The sequence below is a fragment of the Littorina saxatilis genome, linkage group LG12 (genome assembly GCF_037325665.1).
Source record: "Littorina saxatilis isolate snail1 linkage group LG12, US_GU_Lsax_2.0, whole genome shotgun sequence".
Lineage (NCBI taxonomy): Eukaryota > Metazoa > Mollusca > Gastropoda > Littorinimorpha > Littorinidae > Littorina > Littorina saxatilis.
Window position 1 is genome coordinate 16,334,371 of NC_090256.1, and position 12,192 is coordinate 16,346,562.

The 12,192-nt window shown below is 40.0% G+C and overlaps 1 protein-coding gene across 2 annotated transcripts; it reads right to left on the minus strand.

Moving 5' to 3' along the window:
- Window positions 1–4,315: 4,315 nt before the first annotated feature.
- LOC138981360 (ras-related protein Rab-24-like) lies at window positions 4,316–12,176 on the minus strand. 2 transcript variants are annotated; one of them, XM_070354255.1, is made up of 8 exons: window positions 12,095–12,176; window positions 11,554–11,696; window positions 11,207–11,275; window positions 9,590–9,736; window positions 8,270–8,369; window positions 6,569–6,619; window positions 5,343–5,402; window positions 4,316–4,938 (listed from the first exon to the last, which is right to left on the minus strand). In XM_070354255.1, exons 2-8 carry the CDS (start codon window positions 11,674–11,676, stop codon window positions 4,877–4,879), a joined length of 612 nt encoding a protein of 203 aa, XP_070210356.1. In that variant the 5' UTR covers window positions 11,677–11,696; window positions 12,095–12,176; the 3' UTR covers window positions 4,316–4,876. The 2 variants fall into 2 exon arrangements, with proteins under 2 accessions (XP_070210356.1, XP_070210355.1); XM_070354254.1 differs by having other exon boundaries at window positions 11,979–12,161.
- Window positions 12,177–12,192: the final 16 nt, after the last annotated feature.

Genomic DNA, 12,192 nt, shown 5'->3' on the forward strand with positions numbered 1-12,192 from the left:
CCAATATAAAATTTAATTTTAAACATACATTTTTTATTTATTTTTCATAAAAAAATCGTGATGTTTTGTGTGACAAGAAGGAGCAAAGCTGGCATGTGACAGAACACTTCAGAGACTCATTATAGCACAGCCTCTGGTGTTCAGGCAAAGTTGGAACATAAACATAGGTGAAAAGCATTCTGTCGCAACACAACACTGGTTTTATGTGCACAGCTTAGCAATGATCAACAATATTAACATCACACAAAATCAATGCTTAGCAATGATCAGCAATATTAACAACACACAAAATCCATGCTTAGCAATGATCAGCAATATTAACAACACACACAATCTATGCTTAGCAATGATCAACAATACATGTACATGTGTCAACAACACACACAATTTATCTTGTACCCACACAGTTTATGGAATTTTCAGCAATTTCAGAAAGTAAGCACTTCAAGAAAGCACACAAACGAGTCAGAAAATCAGGGGTCACAGGAGTAAATGAAACCATTGCAAGAGTAAGCAAAGGACGAATATCAAGGCCTGCTTATGGCTACATCACACAGTTGTCACTGATTCTCTTGAGTGGCTGAGCAGGTGGTATGTTGCATGCAACATGCATCCATCACACAGTTGTCACCGATTCTCTTCAGTCGCCCAGCAGGTGGTATGTTGCATGCAACATGCATCCATCACACAGTTGTCACTGATTCTCTTCAGTCGCCCAGCAGGTGGTATGTTGCATGCAACATGCATCCATCACACAGTTGTCACCGATTCTCTTCAGTCGCCCAGCAGGTGGTATGTTGCATGCAACATGCATCCATCACACAGTTGTCACCGATTCTCTTCAGTCGCCCAGCAGGTGGTATGTTGCATGCAACATGCATCCATCACACAGTTGTCACTGATTCTCTTCAGTCGCCCAGCAGGTGGTATGTTGCATGCAACATGCATCCATCACACAGTTGTCACTGATTCTCTTCAGTCGCCCAGCAGGTGGTATGTTGCATGCAACATGCATCCATCACACACAGGGTACTTAGTTTTCTTACAGCTCGAAATCAAGCTCATTATTTAGATGGAACAAAATCTAGAGTATTTACCATCACCACAAGTATGTCATACTCAGATGATATACTAGTGGTGTCACTGATAGACAATTTACCTGTAGCATCACTGATAGATGATATACTTGTGGTGTCACTGATAGACAATTTACTTGTAGCATCCATGATAGATAATATACCTGTGGCATCAGTAACATGAAGAATCCAATACACTTATACTGTAAAAGATAATCATACCCTGGTGCATTGAGCTTTGTGTGTACTTTAAAACACCAACAATATTTTGTGTGTGCCCTTCTGGATACATTGGTAGATATACAGTGCGACTTTTCGTTGTGCGTGTGATTAGTCATGCGGTTTAGGATAGGATAGGATAGGATAGGATAAGATTTACAGTCCAGTGAGGTTACCCTCATGGAAATTCGGGCTGCTTTCTCCCCGGGGAAAGCGAGCTGCCATACATGCGGCACTACCCATATTTTATTTATTTATTTTTTTTTTCCTGCATGCGTGTATTCATGTTTCATGAGACTTAATGCCGTGTGAGATACAACAGCAACAATTCAGTAAATCTTGTCAAAATTAAAAACTCGAAGCAAAAATCTTTTTTTTGATTTTCCCTTCTTTTCCTTTCTATTTTTTCTCTCTTCCAGTTTGCTGACTAGAGTAATCTTAATCTTTCATCTGAAAAAAAGACCATCAAATGGGTGGCTGTATTTTTACATGTTTTATCTTGCACAAGAACATTGGGTTTGCATTCATAATGTGTACAATTTCCCACTGTAAATCTAATTTTGTAAACCCAACATACATTTATGAGGTTTTATGTAGTTAAACTATTGCATTAAACATGGCTTAAAGCTTGTGTCACAGCAATGATTTGACACATGTCATTTTTTTCAAATCACATTGGAAAAGTAGAGCGTTTGAAAACAAATGACCAACAATCAACAATGGATGCAAAACAGTTTCCTTTCATGGTTAAAACATTTCTTTCAATTCACGGACAAGGTGTGATAGCAGGAAGCGATGAAGCAATGCAGACTGTCACAGAATACTGCATTTGTGGAAATGTTTATTATCCATTATTTCTATAAAAACATGAACACTCACTTTATCGGTACAATCAATCAATATAATCTGTGAGCTCAATGTTTATACGCAGAAGCCATCAAAGGACAATGAAGAAACAATACTGAACTGCTGGCACAGAACGACAGATTTCATCATGATAGAATCGGCATATACAAAATCCAAGAAGGATCAGTTTCCATTTGATGATTGATTATGATTGATGATTGATGATTGATGGATGATGACGATGATGATGATGATGACGACGATGGCAATGATGATGATGACGACGATGATGATAAAGCTGATGATGATGATGATAACGATGGCAATGATGATGATGATGATGGCGATGCTGTAAAGCACCCTCAGCTGTGCAGTGAAAGCAGGCAAACACAGACGGCAAAGCCCAGTAAGGTAATATATTGTACTACGTTGCAATCCCCTGGAGCAATTTTTTGGTTTGTGCTTTTGTAAACAAGAAACAATTGACAAGTGGCTCTATCCCATCTTCCCCCTTTCCCTGTCGCGATATAACCTTCGTGGTTGAAAACGACGTTAACACCAAATAAAGAAAGACGGCAAAGTACAAGCATTTCTAGCAGGGCTGTTTAGTCTCAGTCACTGTTGAAGCATTTGACACAGAATCACAAATGTGGTTGTTCACTGATCAATCATCGATCTCATCGTGATTTTATTACAACATGCAACAATGTTATAACTGTACATACAAATCTGACAATCACACAAAGGAACCATCATCTGATTGTAAGTGAGGTTTTTGTAGGATGTAGGAATCGACAGGAGTAGCCTGTGCAAACAACCCAAGGACAACTGAGTACACAATTCCTCAACTACCTGATTAGAAACGGTGTATCGTAATACACATCTAATCATGTATACATAATGTATCAGTTATGGAACACATTTTACACAAAGATAATGAACTCTCTCCAAACTCATGCTATCATTTACAATTTTGGAGTTAATTTTTTGCAACCCACAAGAATGTACATGTACGCTGAGTTTTGTACCTTTGAACTTAACATAGTTTAAACCAAAAGCACGAAGCAAGTAAACTGAACATATTTTGGGGGTGAAATTTCACTGTTTCTGTGTAAAACACGATCATCTAATTGACTGTCTAGTAAACCCCCCTTTAGACCATCAACAATACGAGGAAATGAGGTCTGAAACGTGATCGATGGGGTCTTAAGTTAAACTGTAGGTGAACTTGCAGGCTTATAAACTGGAAATCTGAGAACATTTGATCTTAAAAGGGGGGAGTCTTAAATTGTCTGTGTGTGCAGTGTGTGCAGTGTGTGCAGTGTGTGTGCATGTGTGTGTGTGTGTGTGTGTGTGTGTGTGTTAAAAGGGGGGTTCCACTGTCCTTTGCTGTGTTTACTAGGTAGCAATGTGGAACTGGGAGCACAAACCATATCTGTATCACCAAGTGTTCATGCTAATATCACCGACATTATCATCCATAATGCAACAGTTTAACTTAACACCCACCTCCCCCCCCAAAAAAACCACAAAAAAACCACCAAAAACCCACCTTAATAAAATTCCATAATCAGTGATTTAAAAAACAGAAACAGGCCCTGAAAAAATGTAACACAAATAAAAAGTGATTCAATGTCTCAAAACTGACAATCTGTTCCTACCGTATAACACAAGAAACACATGTGTAGATTTCTCAGAACGGTAATCATTAAACACACTGAAACAAAACAGATGTAAAAACAAAAATATGTAAAAGGTTGATTATTCCTCATAATTAATAGGTGGTTGACCAATGTTATGTAACCTGATACCTGTAAAAGTACACAAACTTCACAGTGTGATTTACTCGGTGTATCGTAATACACATCTAATCATGTATACATAATGTATCAGTCATGGAACACATTTTACACATGTGATGATACAAAAATGCCAGTTTTTTGCTTGTTTGAAAACAGGTTCCCATTAAACAGATAATTAACTGCATGAATCTGAAATAAAAAGTCATAATTACTGGCAAAAAACCCCACTTTATTGAACAGACATTTGTTTTGAAGTAAAGCAAACCACCCCCCCCCTATAACACCCCCCCCTCCCCCCCCCTATAACACACACGCACATGTATACATAAAAACAATTATTAGCGACAGTAATTTTTCAGTGGATTGCATGTAAAAAATTCAACCATTTTACTTCAGTTCAAATCCATAATTTCTGCAAAAGACCTATACATGTAAAAGCAGAATCTAGAAATAATCAACAGTCAACTATTTAAGTGTGTACTTTGATTCCTGAAATACAGAACAGAGTGGTTCCATATCTATGCCTTTACACTCTCCTTACAAAATGCACCCACTGAATCCCCAATTGCAAAACTCACTAATGGACAACTATACCCAGAACATAGCACGATCGCTATTTTCGGCTATTCAGTGTCTCTTATAACAAGTTTAGCAATAGGAGAAAATTGAAGAGAAATAAATATACACATCAGGAATGCCTTCAACTTCAGTGACACTCACTCCATCTTCTTGACTTTCAAGCATGTTAACAGACGATATTTGGAAATAACTCTGTCAGGATTTTTACTCTTACTCTACCGAAAAAACATCTATTGCGTATGTTCATCACACCTCAAAGCTTCGCCCTACATATCACAGTAGAACAAGGTGTGGTTCTTTTCAGGTCGCTTTGGTGTGCGTGCGTGTGTAGTGTAAGTAGCACTTGAAGCACCATTAACTGCAGGGGCAGTGAGCCTTTCTGCCGATTTCTGCTATTCTGATCGCTTCCTGTTCCACTGAAAAAAGGAGATATAAAACCAATGTAGTACATGTACACAAATTTGACAGTCAATCCAGAACAAGCAAGAATTTACAACACACCTCACATGATCTTCCCACCCAAACAAGGTACACCGTTTCACATGAAACGCATGTTTAATCTAATAATCAAAATCATATAAATCAATCAATCAATAAATCAGTTGAATCAAATAAATGAATGATAAATCACTTCCTTCTTCCTAGTAGCCGTTACTTGTCTTCCCCAGGATACCTCTAATCAAAAGGCAAGTTGAAATCCTCACAAGGTGAAATTCTTACTCAAAGCCAACAAGCCGAACGACCAATAGAAAACAAAACTGCAGTAAAACCTCCATCAGTTGTCACCTTGATAATGTCCAGAAAAACAAAACAAACTTACATTCGTCAGCTGCCACCTTTTCCTTGACATAATCTTCAGCAATTTTTTCGAAGAGCTCATCTAGAAGAAAAAAAGACAGCACTCCATAAACTTTTAAAGATAAAACAAGTCGCGTAAGGCGAAAATACAACATTTAGACAAGTAGCTGTCGAACTCACAGAATGAAACTGAACGCAATGCCATTTTTCAGCAAGACCGTATACTCGTAGCATCGTCAGTCCACCGCTCATGGCAAAGGCAGTGAAATTGACAAGAAGAGCGGGGTAGTAGTTGCGCTAAGAAGGATAGCACGCTTTTCTGTACCTCTCTTTGTTTTAACTTTCTGAGCGTGTTTTTAATCCAAACATATCATATCTATATGTTTTTGGAATCAGGAACCGACAAGGAATAAGATGAAAGTGTTTTTAAATTGATTTGGACAATTTAATTTTGATAATAATTTTTATATATTTAATTTTCAGAGCTTGTTTTTAATCCAAATATAACATATTTATATGTTTTTGGAATCAGCAAATGATGGAGAATAAGATGAACGTAAATTTGGATCGTTTTATAAATTTTTATTTTTTTTTACAATTTTCAGATTTTTAATGACCAAAGTCATGAATTAATTTTTAAGCCACCAAGCTGAAATGCAATACCAAAGTCCGGGCTTCGTCGAAGATTACTTGACCAAAATTTTAATCAATTTGGTTGAAAAATGAGGGCGTGACAGTGCCGCCTCAACTTATACGAAAAGCCGGATATGACGTCATCAAAGACATTTATCAAAAAAATGTTCGGGGATTTCATACCCAGGAACTCTCATGTCAAATTTCATAAAGATCGGTCCAGTAGTTTAGTCTGAATCGCTCTACACACACACACAGACAGACACACGCACATACACCACGACCCTCGTTTCGATTCCCCCTCGATGTTAAAATATTTAGTCAAAACTTGACTAAATATAAAAAGAAAAGGAAATACATAGACGAATGCCCAATACAAATGTGCATAATCCGCAGAAATGTCTGCTTCGAACCAACCAACAGACAAACAAACAAACAAGAGTGCCAAATCATTAAGAAAAAAATATTTGAAGAAAACACACACGCACGCACAAAGGCATGCACACATGCAGGCATGCACACATACACACTTGTACACACACTCATACACACACACACAAATACATGCAAGCACTTACACACGCACTCACGTGCACACACACACACCCTACATACCAATATTTTTTCCTGTCTTGCTGGATGTCTCATAGATGTTAGCCATGCAGTCTGCAACAGCAAACGGCACAATCAGTAGAGGCTTCACACTTCATGTCGTTTCTTGCACATGACATTTTTACAACATTCTTTATTTTACAGTGATACATTGTACAATGTAGAATTATTGGAAATAATTTCAGACGCGGATACTGCCATGTGAACTGAAAAGGGAAAAAAATTTGCATGGGTCTTACATAGCCATATTGGTTGAAGGGTCGTTAACCTGTTCACTGCCTGGAAATATTTGTATACAAAGCGATACCTGTATTTACCTGAATTGACAACTTACAGTGTGCCCTTGATGTATAAATGAACACACACACACACACACACACACACACACACACACACACAAACACATTGCTTGTTTGTTTGTTGTTCTTTTTTGTTGTTTATTGAACGGTTCCCTGGGAAAACAGACAAGGTTTGTTGTCAGAAAGCAAGTCACCCAGGACGTCAGCTGACATCCTCCAGGCAGCAAAGGGTTAAAAACAACAACCGACCAACCAACCATACTACATTCACAGTCGTCAAGATGAGTTTAGATGGTCTCATCCATGAATAAAGAGAAGACATGTGTAATAGATGGTGCTCCTTACTGATTCACAATGAATTAAACTTGTCATCCCGAACTGAGCACCAGGGGAGCTGAACAGTACAAACTCCCCCATAGGGAGTAAGAATCTTCAGGGCTCCCCATGGACACCCATCCTAGGGGGTCCCGGGACCCCCACTTGTAATGTTTAGAGGGTCCCGGGACCCCCACTTGTAATGTTTAGAGGGTCCCGGGACCCCCACTTGTAATGTTTAGAGGGTTCCGGGACCCCCACTTGTAATGTTTAGAGGGTCCTGGGACCCCACTTGTAATGTTTAGAGGGTCCCGGGACCCCCACTTGTAATGTTTAGAGGGTCCCGGGACCCCCACTTGTAATGTTTAGAGGGTCCCGGGACCCCCACTTGTAATGTTTAGAGGGTCCCGGGACCCCCACTTGTAATGTTTAGAGGGTTCCGGGACCCCCACTTGTAATGTTTAGAGGGTCCCGGGACCCCCTAAGCGGAGTTCCCAAACCCCCTATGTGCCTATAACGCATTGTGAACGCGAATAATGTGATATGAAGTGTTGTTTTTTTTATTCCCAGAATATTCGAGGACACTTCAACTATACCTTATCAAATGCAACACACGCAAACTTTGTTCCCGCGTGAAACTGGCATGAATTGTGTTTACACTTTGATTCAGCTGACGACTACAGTCTAAAAAGAGTATACGGGACGCACAAAAACATAAATTTAGTGCGCCCGTGACCCGCTCTTCATAGGTTTAGTGCGTCCCGGGACCCGCTCTTCATAGGTTTAGTGCGCCCGTGACCCGCTCTTCATAGGTTTAGTGCGTCCCGGGACCCCCTCCATGACTTTCTAGTACGTGATTTGAGCTTCTAGTGCGTATAGGACGCAGGGACGCGCATTTTGGGGAGCCCTGATCTCATGTCTGACCAAAATCTTCATTCAGAAAAGAGACTGCCTAAATCTATAGGAAAGTTATACACACTCAACACCCACAATAACACTCTTTGAATGAACCACACCACATCTCAAGATACAGAACATGAGATGCCTGCTTGGAGACATCACTAAGAACAATGTTTAAACCTGTACTCACCCTTAGCTAACGCTTTGGCAACGCTGTCTTGAACAGCTCGCCGCTCGGGATTCTCTTCTACCAGGTCACACTTGGTCGCACACAGGTAGATTTTACAATTCTGTAAAAAATGTTGCCAAGAGCATTGGTAACAAGATATAACAGTACAATATATTCCTAATATTCAGTGAAATTTTCACACAACCATAACCACTTCCGTCCACGCACAAAAGTAATCATAATAATAATAATATTAAATAGACGGGCGCAGTGGCGCAGTGGTAAGACGTCGGCCTCCTAATCGGGAGGTCGTGAGTTCGAATCCCGGTCGCTGCCGCCTGGTGGGTTAAGAGTGGAGATTTTTCCGATCTCCCAGGTCAACTTATGTGCAGACCTGCTAGTGACTTAACCCCCTTCGTGTGTACACGCAAGCACAAGACCAAGTGCGCACGGAAAAGATCCTGTAATCCATGTCAGAGTTCGGTGGGTTATAGAAACATGAAAATACCCAGCATGCCTCCCCCGAAATCGGCGTATGCTGCCTGAATGGCGGGGTAAAAACGGCCATACACGTAAAAATCCACTCGTGCTTAAAACATGAGTGAACGTGGGAGTCTAAGCCCATGAACGAAGAAGAAGAAGAATAATAATATTAAATCACTTTTCTATAGCACAAGTTCGAATTCACAGCTCCAAGCTCTTCATGCATTATTACACTGTAAAAGATAGCATGTGCATGTGAAAAACACATAATATTTCCTTTGGTTAATACATGTACCTGGCAGCCCAGAGGATAATCCCTCATCAAAATGCTTCTGAAATAACATCTGATTTTCATTAAAAAAAACCACCACAATTGTGGATGTCAATACTAATTGACAAATTCCAAAAAATAATTCGGCCAGGTTTGTATATATATTGTAAAAGAGTGAATATTCTTGGAAATATGAGTCACTCCGTTCGCTATTGATTGGCCTACGTTCAGCTTGCGCCAGTGTCACTATGTCTTGGAATATCAAGGAAAAAAAAGGGAAAGCACTCTTCCAAAAACCATAAAAACTTGACAGTTTTATTTCTAAACACCATCTATTCCGAACAGAGGAATAAGTACCATGGTCACACCTAATGCGGGTAAATAGGTTTAATTCAAATTGAATTTTTGTTTCGTTTAGTTTGCTTTCATGATGGGTGGAACCTTTACGAAAAAATATAAGCGCAGACAAACTTGACAAATACAGCTAAAACTATGCACAAAACAAACAAGTCACAATCAAACAATACACAATCAAACAAGACACAAACACACAATGACACTTGACAGGCAAATCTAAATGAGCTGACCTCTTCATGTTGGTGCAACTCGCCGATCCAGAATCGTATGCGATCAAAGCTGGACTTGTCTGTAAGATCAAAGCAGAGAATGGCGGCCTTGGCCCCTCGGTAGTAGATCCGACTCATCGCCTCGTACCGCTCGCTGCCAGCCGTGTCCTGTACACATTACGTTGTGCATATTCTATCATTCTATATTGGTCATAGTTACACTCAAACAAATCACTTGTTGTGTCTATACTCTCATTCTACATTGGTCATGGTTACACACAATCAAATCACTGTCAGTGTCATTTGACATTTGTTTTACCCTAGATATCAAAACTCACTTTGTCTTTTATAGCTGAATCTGTTATTTTGAACTTCTGGGGAAAGACTTGAGCTAAAAATATGGGGAAAAGTTTAGTGCAAAGCAGAAGTTCTTAGCAAGGGAGTTGTAAGGTCTTGCAAAAGTGATAGTAACCACACATTTCTTTGAATCAACCAACATGTTTGCACATGACTGTATCCGAATTCACAGTTAATGACTTTTATTCTCCCCCATTGAAACTTTAACTTCCAATCTGATCATGCTGAATTACTGACTGAACTTTACAAAGCATCATATCACACAGTGGGTTGAATGACCAGTATCCTGGAACGCCGAAGAAGAAGAAGAAGAAGAAGAATGACCAGTCCTTCTGGTCCTAGTGAAACCAAAAACGATCATATTCCCATGTGCATTATTTGTCAGACTAAGAGTGGGATATCAAGGGTCAAACTGTTTATTCAAATCTCATCCTTGATTCCAGGCAGGGAGGGGGATTATGTAGCGAGAATTCCTTCATTGTACAACTGTACACATTGTGATGAAAAACTCAATCCAGGCAAGCAGATCTATACAAGTCAATGTAATCCAGAATGAGGTCAACCGGATCTAACTGCCAGACTTGCTGTCAGGAGACTCCCTGCTGTGAGAACTATCATATTACAGAGGGGGGGGGGGGGGGGGGGGGGGCATGTTCCTAGTTCAGGGAGTTTGCCCTATACAGTATATATACAGTATATAGCCTGCATGCTATTATTGATAGGGCACCCTTGCGACCAAGCAGCATTTCTTTCACTGCAGTTGTCTCTGCATCCCACTCACAGAGATACTTGCTTCCATTTTGTTCTCTCGTTTGTTTTCCTTTGAGTATACATTGTCCACAGAATTTCAGGCTGCTATCCTTTTGGATAGCTCACAACAATGGAGTCACGCTGCCAAGTATTTTCATTTTCCTGCATTCATGTGTTGATGTTTACCAAGCTGTGAGACCTTCGCTGTGAGTGTGAGCTCTGTAATGTGAGCGTGCATGCACATGATCAAAGGTGTTTGGACACCTGTAAGAGTCTGCACAAAGTCCACTTTTACTGATAAATGCTGCACCAAACTCCATTTCAAATCAACACTGATACATGTAGCGACAATCTTGTTTTAATGCCAGAGCATTACCCACTTAGCTACTGACCCATCCCAGTGAAAGTGGATAACTAGAAATGTACGTTCTTTGTTCTCAGATGTCCTCTCATTGTAGGCGCCACATGCAGTAATGGGTATATATCCTTTAGTTAGCTGTTGTTACTCGAAACAATCAGTTCCTGACTCACCCAGATGCCGATGACTATGGAGTGTCCATCAATGTTCACTGTCTTTGCTCCGTACGCTGCACCAATCGTCTGCACACATGCACCACAAAATGTAAACCTTTGAGCATGTAAATCATAAAATGATACAGTGAAGTATACATACCCACACAAGCACATGTAAGTGCACAAGTATGCAACATCAACCATGCACCAAGTACATGAACATGCACACAGTATACGCACACACACATACACACACACACATATGCAGACACACACAAATACACACACACACAAATATACACACACACACACATACACACACATAAGCAATTATGATTGAACAAACCAGAAAAATGTGTACAAACATTTTGATAGGGGACAGTTTCTCCCAAAAATCTGTCTTTCAGATAGCGCTCCACCAGACATGTCTTTCCAGCATAGGACTTTCCAAGCAGCACTACTTTCGCGTCAACTTTGTTGCTCGCCATTTCTCTTCAGTGAGCTGGACCTTAAACAGAAAAACAAAACATGATAATTTGATGGCACACAACTCATAAGGTTGAAATGCAACACTCTTACACTGCATTCTGACACCAGAACACTTTAGTCTTGATTTATGAGGTACCCAGATGCATGAAGCACCTTCGCTCAAACTTACCTGTAAAATGCACAGAACAGGAAAAATTCGAATGACTCGACCAAAACCACAAATTAGCATTTTAGTTTGTACCTCACTATACCTATAGTCACTAAAAGACCGTGGAAAACTTGGACTTCAAAGCCTCCTTACCTATTCACACCGCAACGCCTTACAACTGTTCTGATCTTGGACACAACTTCCTGGGTTTAACTCCAAATCTTTATCGACATGAATGAAATACGAAATCCGTTACTTGAGCCACTCACACAATACTTGTGGTCACGCCTCTAAAGCCAAATCACAGCTGAAAGAACTTTCTTCCAAGAAGGAAACGGGTGACCAGGATGCGTCCAGAGTGACTTCC